The 15,894-nt window shown below is 48.4% G+C and overlaps 1 protein-coding gene across 4 annotated transcripts in view; it reads right to left on the reverse strand.

Moving 5' to 3' along the window:
* Window positions 1-15,894, reverse strand: part of LOC135907886 (cytochrome P450 3A6-like) — a 64,293-nt gene that overhangs the window by 11,875 nt on the left and 36,524 nt on the right. For 3 of the 4 annotated variants that reach the window (XM_070532539.1, XM_065439638.1, XM_065439639.1), the window contains one exon: window positions 510-699. In XM_070532539.1, the coding sequence (XP_070388640.1) occupies window positions 510-699 (190 nt within the window). Of the gene's footprint in view, window positions 1-509; window positions 700-2,517; window positions 2,549-15,894 lie in introns of those variants that run through there. The other variant, XM_070532540.1, reaches the window with a different exon arrangement.

Genomic DNA, 15,894 nt, shown 5'->3' on the forward strand with positions numbered 1-15,894 from the left:
AGCATGGACGACAACACAAAGAAACTCTACCACAAGAACCCAATTTTCAAGGGTTTTCCCCCTATAATCCACTGAAATGAGGCACACTGTATTGAGATACAATGCTCCTTGGTATTGTGCTCGAGCGCAATACCAAGCAGAAATACAACAAAGGAAACGCGCCGAGAAATACCAGCATCATTACGCCCTTGGAAAACTGTGGTCACACTTTGCACGTGCTAAAATAGCTAACTACGGCAACCATGCCTATCAGTTTATGTACGGTGCTTACTTTTACATTATACACTATAAGGCAGCCTACATGACTGTGCAATCAAATTAACTGCTGGCGTAATTTGGTTCATTGCTTTAAAGACAGTGCGTGATGGCGCGGCAGCATGAATGAACTGCAAACGCACGGTGATCGGGTTCCTGACAGAACACATAAAAAACTTTTTAGCTTTCGTCATGTCTGCGCCATAGTGCTACGCAAAGGTTGTTAATCGCACAGGGATTGACCGTGGACCTACCTGTTACAAAAAAGACGGAGCTTGTCATGGGTTCCACGTCAAGGGCATACAATGGTCTATCTTGGAATATGCGGCTGTCCTTGATGAATATTTCTTTGATCACGTCGACGTCCGTGATAACCATGTAGGGCTTTTCAGCCAGGTAGAAACCAAAGATCTTGCCATATTTGCGTATCCATTCTCCCATCACCTGCAGAGGTGGCAATGAACCCGACAGATGAACTTAAATGACAAAAAGTGGCAGCGTGGCTTACAAGAAAATAACCAGAAGATTGCATAATTTTACTGCTAAGATATCATGACGAGGAAATCATAACAGTGACATCATAGCAGTGATGTCAATGCCGACGAATAACGTGCAAGTGTGTCACCAAGATCTTAAGTTCTCGACACATCATCTGGACGGGCTGAAGCTTATACAGTGCATGCTGAAGAGGTTATGCACGCATCGTATAAACGGGCCACTAGTAGACGCACAATGAATTAAATGTGTATAACAAACAAAGAGGTTTAAAAGTTTAAACTCGTTCACCCTAATTAACGGCACTATTTGGGAAAAATTCTCGCAGATAAGCGTAGCTTTCTACAGGAATACGTTTTAAAAGCCTGGTGATTTGTCTCAGAAATATTACGTGAACTAACGAATGAAGTATGCAAAAAACGATTCATACAGCTCTGGATTTGTAATCAACGTTGCAGGAAAACTTCCAAAAAGCATGTGATGGATCGTGCTGAGAGCTTCTAGCTTTCTTGTTTCGAGAATTTACGCAGCTAATTAGCCTTTACCTGGAAACTTCCCCGAACGAAAATCACTCGACAAGGTACAGGTGCTTGGTAGGTTGCCTTGCCTTTGAATTGTGATGCATCGCGCTGAGAGCTTCTAGCGTTCTTCTCTCGAGAATTTACGCACCTAATTTGCCTATACCTGGAAACTTCACCGAACGGAAATCACTCAAGAAGGTCAAAATGCACGGCAGGTTGTCATGCCTTTGAACTAAAGCATAATTTTGTAAGTAAAGGTGTGAAGTACAAGTGTCCAGTACTAAGTTGCTTCAGTTTTTATTGTAATACTTGTGAAATATTTAAAGAAGGGAATTGCGCTAAAAAAGACACGGACGAGTAAGGAACATGGACGGGCGCAAACTCGCGACTGATTTTATTCAGAAGGAACACAAATATATATACCTAGATTCTTATTGCCTAATCATTGCCTAAGCGCACATGCCAAGAACGTTTTTTCTTTCTTATACAAATTTATACTGGAATCGCTTACACAATCATCACCTGACTTATCAATGTAAAAAGCTTCTGCGAGTTCACGTGCTACCTGGTTACGACTGCGCCTTAAGATTTTGGTTCTAGCCAGCAAAGGCTGGCATGCTTTATCAGGCGTAGCCAAAGGGCATGCGCCGCAATGTAAGGGCAAATTTGACCCTTTTTCGTTAACCATAGAGAGCTTGTGTTCCCTTAGTCGTTCATTTATACAACGGCCCGTCTGGCCAATGTAAACTTTTCCACATGTCAGGGGAATTTCATACACAACCCCGACCGAACACCTGACAAACTGGGTGGCGTGACGTTTGGTGCAGTCTCGCACGCATTCCTCGCCGGAGACAATCCGGGGGCACAAAGAGGCCAACTTGCGCGGGGCAGAAAATACCACCGGCACACCGTAGCGATTGGCTACATTCTTCAGGTTGTGGGAGACCCTATGAATATAGGGGAGAATGGGCTAACATTTTCCTGGCCAGCATTGATCGTGATCTGGTGTGTTATTTGGACGACAAGATGGTTCTTAATGTTTTTAGATACGTGGACGATTATTTGGTGATGTTTAAGAAGCAACCCGGTTTGACACACACGGTTACCGTGCAAGAGACCTTATCTGTCTTTAAACGACACGGGAGGGGTCTAACCTTCACCCACGAATTACCTGAACAAGATAGATTGCAGTTTTTAGATATTAACATCACTTTAACACCAGATCACACGTGTTGGATGTACTCACCACGAGCCCGGAAAGACCTGTTGCCTTTTGAGTCCGCTCATTCTAAGACGGTAAAACGCGCCATTGTTATGCTGTGTCTGAAGGAAGCCCTGCAGAAATCATGTGTTCACCTGGTAAATGACAGCCTCAACAATCAGATTGGCAGGTTGCAGAAGGCTGGTTTTCCCGTTTCCGTCGTGGCTGCTGTGGCAGAGAAGCTTCTGCAAAGCTTGAAACCTAGAACACCGCAAGATGGTGGCGGTCAACCGAAGACCAGACCGGCGGTTCTCCCCTATATTCATAGGGTCTCCCACAACCTGAAGAATGTAGCCAATCGCTACGGTGTGCCGGTGGTATTTTCTGCCCCGCGCAAGTTGGCCTCTTTGTGCCCCCGGATTGTCTCCGGCGAGGAATGCGTGCGAGACTGCACCAAACGTCACGCCACCCAGTTTGTCAGGTGTTCGGTCGGGGTTGTGTATGAAATTCCCCTGACATGTGGAAAAGTTTACATTGGCCAGACGGGCCGTTGTATAAATGAACGACTAAGGGAACACAAGCTCTCTATGGTTAACGAAAAAGGGTCAAATTTGCCCTTACATTGCGGCGCATGCCCTTTGGCTACGCCTGATAAAGCATGCCAGCCTTTGCTGGCTAGAACCAAAATCTTAAGGCGCAGTCGTAACCAGGTAGCACGTGAACTCGCAGAAGCTTTTTACATTGATAAGTCAGGTGATGATTGTGTAAGCGATTCCAGTATAAATTTGTATAAGAAAGAAAAAACGTTCTTGGCATGTGCGCTTAGGCAATGATTAGGCAATAAGAATCTAGGTATATATATTTGTGTTCCTTCTGAATAAAATCAGTCGCGAGTTTGCGCCCGTCCATGTTCCTTACTCGTCCGTGTCTTTTTTAGCGCAATTCCCTTCTTTAAGTATGTACGACCGACTCGCCCAACAACGTGCTCTCTTGTGAAATATTCATAGTTTCAATTTCTCAAAGATAGTCAACAGCTGAAGATACACCGTACATTGGAACTACTTCTACACATAGGTTTACATGCAGTGATCGTAAATACTGTCGGAGTGAGTAGCCCGTTATTACCTTCCCTTTATCTGATTGCTCTTCTCTGGTATGGCAGTGCGAACACAATAACGAAGCAAGCCAACAAACATATCCAGAGAGAACCATTCAAAATGGTGCATGTGGTCATTTTGGGAACACTATATATATATATATATATATATATATATATATATATATATATATATATATATATATATATATTGCTACGGAACAGTATTTGGAATGACAAAGAGGCGAGCAGGGTGAAGACGATGACCACGATTAGTGGCTAGCGCGGGCTGTTGCCGCTTGGCCAAGTGCGGCGTATTGCCTTGTAAATATACTTCTATATAGCTTTTCGTTGGCGTCTTCCTACGTAACATATCTGGTGGAGGTGGACGTTCCCTGTACCTCGTCACGGAGCTTCGCAGTGGACGGTACGTCCAGCCTTCCATCACGGCTCCCGGCGAAGGCAACTCGACACCACCGGCTCCGACACCTGCTGCCACTTCGACGACCTAAATCCCTCTCCCCGCTCCCCGTGATCCTGGCGTATTCTCGGGCAAAGATGGGGAAGACGTCGATGACTAGATGAGCCTGTACGAACACGTCAGCCGCAATAACCGGTGGGACCCTACTATCATGCTAGCCAACGCAGTCTTTTACCTCGGCGGCACACCTCGAGTTTGATTTCGGACGCATGAAGATGAGCTCACCAGTTGGGATTCACTTAAGCAAAAGCTTCGAGACTTGTTCGGCAACCCCTACGGTCGCCAACATGCCGCGCAGAAGGCGCTTTCCGGCCATGTGCAGACGTCAACAGAGCCCTATTTCACGTACATTCAGCACGTCTTGGCTCTGTGCCGCAAAGTTGACGCATACATGACTAGTCAGACAAGGTTTTCCACATCCTCAAAGGCATTGCCGATGACGCCTTCAACTTGCTCGTTTGCAACAGCGTGGCGACGGTGGATGCAGTTATAAAAGAGTGCCGCCGCCTGGAACTCGCTAAAATCCGACGTATTGACCAGCCGCTTGCCCGTCTGCCCAACACCCCAGCGAGATCTTCCTGTGCCGACGCTCCTCGTCCCAGCAACACTGCCAATGTTACCAGGATCATGCGGCATGAGATCGGGGCCGCCTATCCGGCTGCCTTCAACTCCAGTCCCACCAACGCATCTGCAGTCACGGTTTCCCTGATCCAGGCAGTTGTCCGCCAGGGGATCGAAAACATGGGTCTTCACACCATGTGCTCGGCCCATCGCCCTGATATCCGCCCGGCTTCTTCGAATCCGTCCCGTCCCGCATCTTCTTACCCACCACGTTTCGGCAACCCATCTGAATGGCGCACTGCTGACGACAAGCCCATTTGTTTTCACTGCCATCGAATCGGGCACACTTCTCAGCACTGTCGCAGTGACCTGAGTTCCCAGAACCGGTGTACTTATACTGCCTACTCTCGCCCCGCAGGTGGCCCTTATCGCCCCTATGCCACAAGCTCCAATAATGTCGCCACTGATTCTCCTGCACCGAACCGCCCCTATTCTCGTTCGCCTTCGCTCCAACGACGACAATCTCGCTCTTCCCAGCCCCGTCGCTCCTATTCGCCGACTCCCTTCGGACGCCGCTCTCAGCCGGAAAACTAGACTATGCAGCGCCTCGAGGTGACGCTGCATTGCTCCCTACGCCGCCAAATCCTCTACTGATGTTGCCCACTCATTTGAGCCTTCATGAAGTGCAAGTCGACAGTGTTTCTGTGTCTGCGCTTATAGACACTGGGGTACATTTGTCAGTAATGAGCGCTGATCTTCGTAACCGGCTCAAGAAAATTATCACGCCCGCCACGACGCCTGTTGTCCGTCTCGCCGATGGCGGAACAGCCCCCGTAATTGGTATGTGTACCACCCGCGTCTCCTTCGCCGATCGTTCCACTAAAGTGCTATTCACAGCCATCGGCCACTGTCCCCACGAAATTATCCTCGGCTTAGACTTCCTCTCCGCACATTCTGCTCTCATCGATTGTTCCGCCAGTACTCTCCGCCTTGACTTGCCTGTTCTGGGTCCCGTTGAACCACATCCCAATCGCCTCAGTTCCGTCGACTTCGTTCGCTTGCCACCTTCGGCACTGACTTACGTTGACTTAGTGTCAACCCCACCAGTCCCCAACGGTCACTATATCGCGGCTCCTATGCAAGACGTCCTCCTTACACACGGGATCACGGTACCTCATACCATTTTATCTATTACGGCGAATTGCGTCTGTCCACCAGTGGTCAATTTTGGCTTGACGACGCAAGTGCTGCCACGCGGGATGCCTCTGGCCCAGCTTTGCTCATTCGAGGATCACTCAGTAGCATCTATTGCAGTAGGCGCCAATTCATCCGATCCCGCTCTACCGTCGCAGTCCGCAAGTTGTACCATCGCCGACTTACAGAAAATGATTGCGCCCGATTTGCCGTCCAAGCACGCTCGTGAGCTATACTGCGTTCTGGTTTCCTGCCATGATAATATTTACTTTAACGATCGTGCTTTGGCCCGAACTACAGCTGTTAAACATCGCATTATTAGCGGCGATGCCCCTCCTATTCATCGCCGCACGTATCGAGTGCAGAAGTTCGCCTGCGTTGGCCAAGAACATTGTAGAACTGTCATACAGACCATGGGCGTCACTTGTTGTACTGGTCAAAAAGAAGGATGAATCTTCGCGCTTTTGCGTGGATTATCGGCACCTTAACAAAGTTGCCAAAAAGGACGTGCATCCCCTACCTCGGATTGATGACGCCCTTGAGTGCCTCCGCGGTGCTCGCTATTTCTCCTCTATTGACCTTCGCTCCGGCTACTGGCTGATTGCCGTGGATGGTCTCGACCGTGAGAAGGCTGCTTTTGTAACACCCGACGGTTTTTATCAATTCAAAGTTATGCCATTTGGTCTATGTAACGCCCCTGCCACTTTTGAACGCATGATGGACTCCCTTCTTCAGGGTTTCAAATGGTCCACGTGCCTGTGCTACTTGGACGACATTATAGTATTCTCCCCAACGTTCGCTACGCGCCTCGAGGGCCTCTCAGCAGTCCTGAACGTTTTTCGTCGAGCCGGTCTGTAACTCAACGCATCGAAGTGCCAATTCGGCCCTCGCCAGATTACCGTCCTTGGACATCTCGTTGACGCGAACGGAGTGCAAACGGACCCAGGCAACATCCATGCTGTTACGCATTTCCCTGTTCCAAAGTGTTTCAAGGATGTGCGCAGCTTCATCGGCCTTTGCTCGTAGTTCCGCCGTTTCGTCAAAATTTTCGCCGCCATAGCACGACCACTAACCGAGCTTTTGAAAAAAGACGCCCCTTTCCATTGGGGCGATAACGAGGCTTCTGCATTCTTGCTTCTAATCGACCTTCTCACAACGCCTCGCGTTCTGGCTCATTTCGATCCTTCTGCGCATACCGAAGTCCGTACTGATGCCAGCGGTCACGGAATCGGCGCAGTACTGGCACAACACCAGCGCGGCCACGACCGTGCTGTCGCTTACGCCAGCAGGATCCTCTGGCCCGCGGAGCGCAACTATTCCGTCACTGAGCGTGATTATCTAGCCCTAGTTTGGGCAGTTGCGAAGTTCAGTTCAGTTCAGTTCAGTTTATTTTCCTTAAAGACCCCCGATTTCAGGGGTATTACATAAGGGGTGGGTACAAGATTCGAAATAAGACTAGTTCAAGTAACGTTCAAGTTCAAGCACGCATATATATACACATACATAGTATACATATTCAAGTATATTCACACATGTATTTACATATATCAAAGCCTATATATGTAGACCAACATACACGTATGTAAATACAAACAACACATATCAGAAAAAAATCATGTACAATGTGGTTGGAGATGGTCAGTAACATGTTGTAAAAATATGGATGGGCAGATTATGTCGCCCATACTTGTCTGGGCGACCCTTTTCCGTTGTCACAGACCATCACGCGCTTTGCTGGTTGTGCTCACTGAAAGGTCCTACAGGAAGACTTGATCGCTGGGCCTTACACCTCCAAGAATATTCGTATACTGTCACCTATAAATCTGGCCGACTACACAAGGACGCTGACTGCTTGTCTCGCTACCTGTAGACGAGCCTGACGACGCCGACAGTAGTAGCGCCAACGGCATTTTCTCTGTGTCTGCCTTCGCTAACATCGCCGATGAGCAGTACCGAGACCTATCGCTGCTCGCACTCATCGAGCGTCTGCGCTCTACACCTACCGACGCATCCGTTTGCCGATATGTCCTCCATGGCGGCATTCTGTATCGAAGGAACTTTCTCCCTGACGGCCCTAATCTTCTTCTTGTCGTGCCAAAACATCTACGACAGACTGCTTTTTGAGATGCATGACGCACCCACTGCAGGACATCTTGGGGTAACCCGCACATACGACCGCGTCCGGCGCCGCTTCTATTGGCTGGTCTCGCTCACTCCGTCCGACGGTATGTTGCTGCCTGTGATCCCTGCCAGCGTCGGAAAACACCTCAAGTGCTACTTGTCGGTCACCTCCTGCTGATTACAGTCCCTGTGGAACCGTTCTTTCGTGTTGGCTTTTCTTCCTGGGTCCGTTTCCCACGTCATCCTCTGGGAACAAATGAGTAGCCGTCGCAATTGATTGCACCATCCGATACGCTATCACGCGTGCTCTCCCTACCAGTTACGCCACTGACGTCGAGGACTTTCTCTTGCGTGACATTACCTTGCTTCATGGCGCCCTGCGACAGAAGCTTACTGACCGTGGTCGTAACTTCCTCTCGAAAGTTATCGCTGACATTGTGCATTCCTGCTCCATTCAACACAAGCTGACTACCTAATACCATCCTGAAATCAAGGGCCTGACAGAGCGGTTAAACCGTACTCTTACCGATATGCTCTCCAAGTACGTTTCCAAGGACCACCACAACTGGGACATTGCCCTTCCTTTCGTCACATTTGCGTACAATTCTTCCCGACACGACACCGCCGGATTTTCTCCCTTTTTCCTACTGTGCCATCGCGAACCGACCTTGCCCCTTGACACAGCACTTCCTCCTGCCGCGATCTCAACAAGCGATTATGCGCGCGACGCCATCGCCCTCGCCGACCATGCACGCCAGCTTGCCCGTGCTCGACTAACGGCCTCACAAACCACTCAGAAACACCATACAGTAGAGGACTAAAGGTGCTCATGACACCTTAAGACAAGAGTCCTGACCCCTATACAAGATGTTATGTTTTCCGCAGCAGCGTCAAAATGCAGACAGAGCGGATAAATCGAATAGTTACAATGTCAAAGCCAACGTTACTAGACTAGCTTCAGTTTTAAAACTCGGCGCCGTTGCGCGGAACCGCCACCCGCCCGCGCCTTCGTGGCGCTGCAGTCGTGCCCGGCTTCACTTCCTCACTAGCCGGCTACGCGGGCGGGCCGGACTAAGCGCGCGGTGCAGCGTATTGTGTGGTTCGTTGTTGAAGGCGAATTTCAGCAAGCATGTAATCCGCGAAACTGTAGCTTTCGCCGAGTTTGTTGAGAATATAAGCAGACGATGCCGACGTGCTGCGCACCTGGCTGCATAGGCGGCTATCGGAACGATGTCGACAGTTCGGCGCGCTGCTTTTTCTGTGCCGCCAGCAATGCGACGCTTCGCTCGGCGTGGAACAGAGCGATTCTGTTGTTGTTGTTGTTGTCCTGAGTGGCCGTGGCACATACCCACAGTGGGGGATTGGCCAAGAATCGGACGGTTTAATTAGGTGCCTAAAATAATAATGATAACAAGGGAGTTAACAATTTGGGCGTGTGAGTTTAAAAGTAAACGTTTTGTGTTTGGAGAAAAAACGAAATAATCAGATGAAAACCGGGTATAAGATAACAATAATAATAATAATAATAATAATAATAATAATAATTAATAAAAGATAAGAAATAAAAGAAAGCTATGGTTGGGAGGGAGAACGATCAATCTAACATGGAAATCGATTAGTTTCAATGAGGTAATTTTGGATCGCCAAGCAAACATTTCTGTTGCTGAACCCAACAATGGAGGCTCCAAAAGATAGGATCACAGGCACTGATAAAGTCAGACCAATAGAGCGAAGCGGGATTTCGAGTAGTCGTTTTCTTATAATAGAAAAACGTCTGCAAGACAACAAGAAATGGTCGATTGTCTCCACTTCGCCACAGAATGAGCATAGCGGTGAGGGGACCAGACCAGACCTGTGGAGGCAGAAGTTCAATGCAGGTATACGGCAGCGCAGCTTCTTGATGGACACTTCAATTTTCCGTGTTCGGCAAAAATCTCTGTTCCAAGGGTGCAGGAGATGTCCGTACTCCACAGAGTTAGTAATTTCGGATCCTGATACTGACTGTATAATGATACTCCTGCGAAATCTAGCTGCAGTTACATAAGCAGTCAAAGGGCAGCAAGGAAGAATCGGGCCACTTATCGATGCCTTGGGTAGAGAGTCTACAATTTCATTAATGATTAGTCCTTTATGGCCGGGCACCCAAATCAAACGCACGCTTCTCAAGTAACCAGGTACAAATGATTGAAATGTCCTCATCACGCGAGAATCACTAGAAGCAGTAAGGGATGAGCACAATGATAAAGAATCAGTAACTATCACGGCTGACGTAATTGATGGTCCTAATTTGCGTAATGCTAGCACCACGGCCATGAATTCGGCTATTCCCTGTGCCGACCGGCACACGCGCTCGTGCCACTGCTCCTACGCTCATCGTCGTCTTCCACAGCTGGCTGCGTTGCCGTTCATCATTCCAGCGTAGAATTTCACTTCTGTCATCGTAATGGGGAGGCCGCGTTTACGGTGGGAGGGGCCATTGCTTAAGGCAGTATGAGCCCCTCATTGTCTTACGTAACGGATAGATTTAATTTCTGAAGAAACCTAATTTTGAATAATCGCAAATCGGGCGAAAGCAGCTAATCACGCCTCCGAGCAAACTCGAGACATCGAACGCAAGCGACAACGGCGGACTACGGGCATATCGTCAGTGACGTCGTTCTCTCTGTCGCAGCCGATTGTGTGTGTTACCGCATAATTCAGAAATACTTTAATGAATCCTCTAGATTAACCCAGTGATAAACACGGGCCGCACGTTTCAGCTTCGCTGGTTAACCATCTTCACGGAGTGGAAGAGCAGATGATATTTTTGCGTGTGTGTGTGTGGCTTGTGTGTTCAAAGACTGACCTCATCTTTCTTTTTGTTGCGCTTCTTTGGCGTGGCGAGAAGCCTCGGTGGGGATGAAGATCATCCTAATCACACACTTTGGCCAAATGTTCAGGCTTCTGAGCCTAAACTGCGCGAAACGTTAAGACGGCAGGAAAAAACACAGCTTCCGCGCTTCGCTCTATGCGTTTCTTTCGTGCAGTTTACCCTTATTGCAGTATGAACAAACTGGCCCGATAAATATTATTGCTGTAGGTGGATACCGCTTTCTCATGGTATCACTAATTCGGACAAGGGAGAACGCCAGCGAGCGCGAAACACGCGCAAACTGCCCGTCCGCATGGGCTGAAGGCTGCGGCGAGGCGTCTGCAGTGGAGCCCGATGAAACGGCGCTGCCATCTGGCGGCTGTCACAGAAGTGGCGACACCGGCTGTAAGCGCGCGGGCGGAGAGTTTTACAACTGAAGCTAGTCTAGTAACGTTGGTCAAAGCTGTGTAACGCGGAAACCAACAAAAAGAACCGACACAAATACTACACAATAAGCGAATACATCATTTTATACATAAATACAGATTCATAAACAAATAACTAACATCTCATAAAAACAGAGAATCAGCAATTAGACCGAGAAAATGTGTTCACATTAAGCCAAATAGATAAGCCAGAGCTCGTGTGCTCTAGCGCCCCCTAAAGCCCCTTAATCTCACAAAGTAGCGCCATTCACTTCCCTCCTCCTCCGCTCTGCGCGGCCTCGATGGTGGCGCCGCTGGTGGTGGGCCTGCCGTAGCAGACGACGGCTAACACGCTACAGGAAGAAATCCGGGTAAAAGCTTGTTTGACCCCTGCGGAGCAGTTTTTTCAATACAGACGTTGATTCGTCAGTCGGTAACTGGCCTTAAACATGTCGTGTTGGAATTGTGGAAGAAATCGAGAAAAGGACTATTATTCAAGGCGTATTTAAGGCGTAAAGTGCCCGCACGTTGAGAGTTCGTGTTACTGAAACACGGCGCAAGCACGCGGTGTGCTCAAACACGCGCGTAATTACCAAAGTTTCAGGTTTTGACAGCGTGAAAGTATGTGTACGTGGTTTCGTAGGTTCATTTACGTACCTGCAGGATACTTTTGTTCGGCCGGCGCGTGAGAGATTCCTACTGTCCGCGGTCAGTTATGCCTGGCAAGAAGGCTGCTTTTTTCATTGCGGGGTGTGTGCTTTGGCAATCGTGACGATAGATTGTTTTGTTTTTACAAGTACTGCTCCAGGAGGGCACATGTAACGACTAACGGAGGCCTATGAAGAGCTCGTGACATTGCAGCAAAGCAGGCGGCGCAGGGAGTGTTGGCATACAAAACTCTACTGTCCGCATAGCCTATCTTATACTTCCTTGGCATGCACAGGCTTCGGCGAGCCCCATCCAGCCATGGTTCTAGCTTTGGTGCCCATTTGCAGCTTTGGTGCGCTGGAGGTGCCGTCAATAGTACGAAATAATGACATGTTGTAACAACTAGTAAATAAAATATATTGAAGAAATACAATCGCGCTGAGGTGCCAACTTCTAAAGCAGCACTGGCGCGCCCGCGCGAGAATTATGAAACGCCAACGAGGAATTTACCGGCCCACGTACGACTCCACGATCAAAGTGCACGTTAAACATCCCCTGGGGACCTAGATAAAGTTATCCGGAGCCATGCACTACGACCTCCATCAGAGCTTTAGTCGCTTCGGGACGTTAAAAACGTTAATCGCCACAAACCCAATCAGTACATGCGGGCGTACATTCGAAGCTAAAAGACTGCATCCATAAGTCATAGTGAGCCTTGAAAAAGCATCCAGAATGTGCTAACTTCTGGTGGAGCTCAAAACACACCAAGTATAAAGTCGGTTCTATGTCACAGGCCAGCTGCAGATGTGTGCACTTTCACCGCAAGACGAAACTACATGAAACAAAGAGCACATTCGAAAAAAAAAGTCAACTTCAACGCACTAAAACCACGCAGAGCATGAACACATACACTTTTTCGAAGCGGAAGGTGTCAACTAGGCTCAAAAGAAGAGGTTGTGAGGAGCCGTGGCACTTCACGAAGCCGCGCGTTCTTTGCCACTTCCTTGAAGTCAACCCACCCGATCCTGTGAATCCACACTTTTTGCGTTGCGCCCGCGGGATGGCAAAGCAAAAAGCTTTTCGCCCTTGCTGTGTCTGTTGCGGCAACCGAAGGCGCAGCAGCACGGCATCGCAATTAAGTTCTCGGCCCTAACACATTCTATTACGTTAACGCACTCCGTCAGTCTGCCTGCCGTACTTTCATCGCGCAGGCCCAACAATGGAAGTCGGAGCACGCTGGAAAGAAAAAATATACAAAAGCGCGGCGCCTGCTCCGCTCTGGAAAGAAAAAAATGTACAAAAGCGCGGCGCCCGCTTCCACGTGACACAGATTGGCCAATGGGGGAGGGGAAGAGGCTGGGGAGACAGGAGGCGTGGAGGAGGAAGCGTCAGGGCGAGCGGGGTGGTGGAAAGATCTAAGAATGGCGCTACTTTTGAAAAATTGAGGGGCTTTAGCGCCCCCGGCTCTGTATTGGTGAAGAGCAACAGAGACTATAGAGGGATGTATACATTCGGTCGTCTGAGGCACCAAAAACCACATCCTAAGAAGATGACGGATACGAAATTGTCTGCCCTCTTATTGCGTTCTGCTTACAGCTAAGACACCATGATGAATCTAAAAAAACTAGCGCATTTTCCGTCCTTCTTGACTGATGTACGATGGTGGCAGACAACAGTGAGGGTATTGCAGCTAATGGCACCTTGATTTTGAATAATCCACCTGAGAGTTGTCAGTATCTTAAAATAAAGGACATTATAAAGTTCTACGATAATCATCTAGCGCTAATGCTTGCCAGAGAAGAGGTCGGTGTGCATGCCTTCTATCCACTGGGCCGACGGTAAATATGTTGCGCCAGTACCTGTGGGATGTAACAGCGGTTACATTGCATGCTCACCTGTGGGTTCACATAGCGCTCGGCGAATGCCCCGTCAACGCATATTTTGTGCATTAAATTTGTGTCTCACTTTTTTCATTTCTTTTTTTTGGGCAAACAAGGATATTTCTTGTAGGAGTGAAGTCATCCCGTGACTATGCGAAGGGCACCTACACCATTTTCCTCCCCCACGTTCCGTCGTCGCGTCATTGCGCAGCCATTTTGCCTAATATATTGCTCCGGACATGGGTATGTGCAGTTGCTCGTATAAACATGCAAAACAATCCGACAAATAAAAGTTCGCAGTTCCGCTCGAAAGGCGAAGCACCGATTGCAATAGGGAATTAGTAGATAGCTGTACGAAGTAAGGGTGGTAGGTTTCTTTATGGTGTAAACTTGTAAACATTCGCTTACTAGCTAAATTAATAATGATAAAATATGTAAGCGTGACTCAACGAGGACGTACGAAGAAATAGACACACAGACAGTGCTGTATTTGTGTGTCTGCTTCTTTCTACGCCCTGGTTCAGTGACGCTTAAACATTCTGTCATGGATTCAAACTAGCCGTCAACGCGTTTGAACTAAACTAACCAGCATGGTGTCAACCGCGCGCAGGTGATCATGAACATATCTCGCGCGATGGCAGCGAAAACTGTCTGGGAAAACGATGGAGTTCGGAATTGCGAAAGCAGCCGCGAGCCAATTGAACTCCGTGCATCTGTCGCTTCAACACGTATGAAACGTCGAAAGCACAGCGCATACGAAGCAATGGGCACTACGCGCACCCTAAAAATATCGCAGATGAGGCCACGCGGGCGCCTACTTTAGCCACGTCGCAGACCACTTTCAAGACACACAAGCGCGCCGCGGGCAACGCGTCCCAACAGCGTCCGCCACAGGCGTCAACTACGGCGTCCACGATTGTCGCGAGCAACGCCGTAGTAGACGCCGCGGTTGTCTCCACTCTCTACGGAGCGGCAGGCGAGGAGGACATCGAGGCACCGTAGCATCCGCCGGAGAAGAGTGCCCCTCCTCCCTTGCCTCACCTCCCTGTCTCGCGCGGCACAGGAGAGGGCACGCATCCGGGCCGCGTCCTTCGCTCGCGAACGCGAGATTGAACCGCGTTCGCCAGCTCATCTACACGCTTTCGCTCATACGGAACCTCATGGCGACGGCGACAACAACGGTTGAAATGCGCCTGGAGTGTCCATATAATTGCTATCGCAATAAAACCAAATGTTCTAGGGACCGCCAAATGGCCAGAATGTGTTGTGAGACGTTGATGGAAAATCCAGCCCGCTGTTCAAGATTTAATTGGGAATTATAATTTTAAATTGGCAAATAATGTATCGGGAACCACTAATTGGCGAGACCTGGCGGTGAAGTCTTGGTACTTCGCATGCATTCTATGAGATTACTATACGTAAGTCGATTGTTATTAAGTACAGCGAAAATATAGCTTAAAGTTAAAGTTGGCATATTATTAGACACTCACGCATTATTCTCATGATCATTAGACGAGACTTAAAGCTTTAGAAAATAGAAGCCCGAGGTCCAATTTAATTGTTTTTGGCATACAAGAAGATCCAACGAACGGGAGTCGGACTTGCCATAATCCTAAATCTTACTTGCTTAAATCCTCAATAACGCTCTTTGTCTGTGCATTCCCAGAGTTCGGCCACCATTGCCAGTCATGATAAAAAAAGGGTAAGGATGTCTGCACGTAAAAGGATTGAGCAATGTGAGAAGCAACTCTGAATTTGTTTTAAGGCACTGGTTGACCGTGATGCGCGAACCGGAGTCTGACAACTTACTGTGTAGCAAGTGGCCCTTCGATTCAACATTTAATGCCGTTTAGCACTTTTATGTGAAGCGTGAATGTTTAGCCATTATATAGGGCCTCATAAAATAAATTTGTCCTTAACATTTCATACTGTGCAGAGGTGTACTAGCTGATATGGGAGCCGGAAAAAAATGATGACGGATATGTTTGGAGCAACATTCTCGCGGATGGTATGTAACTTCCGTTAAACTAAAATCTGTTAAACGACTTGTATAACTGAGAAAAAAACAATAAAGAATCCCTTCGGAATCATTATTTCACTACGAAGAAGTTTACTTCCTCGCACAAAATACAACATAGCCGCTAATTGCAAATCGAGTTAGATCA

This window comes from Dermacentor albipictus, chromosome 1 (genome assembly GCF_038994185.2).
Source record: "Dermacentor albipictus isolate Rhodes 1998 colony chromosome 1, USDA_Dalb.pri_finalv2, whole genome shotgun sequence".
In the NCBI taxonomy this organism is placed as follows: domain Eukaryota; kingdom Metazoa; phylum Arthropoda; class Arachnida; order Ixodida; family Ixodidae; genus Dermacentor; species Dermacentor albipictus.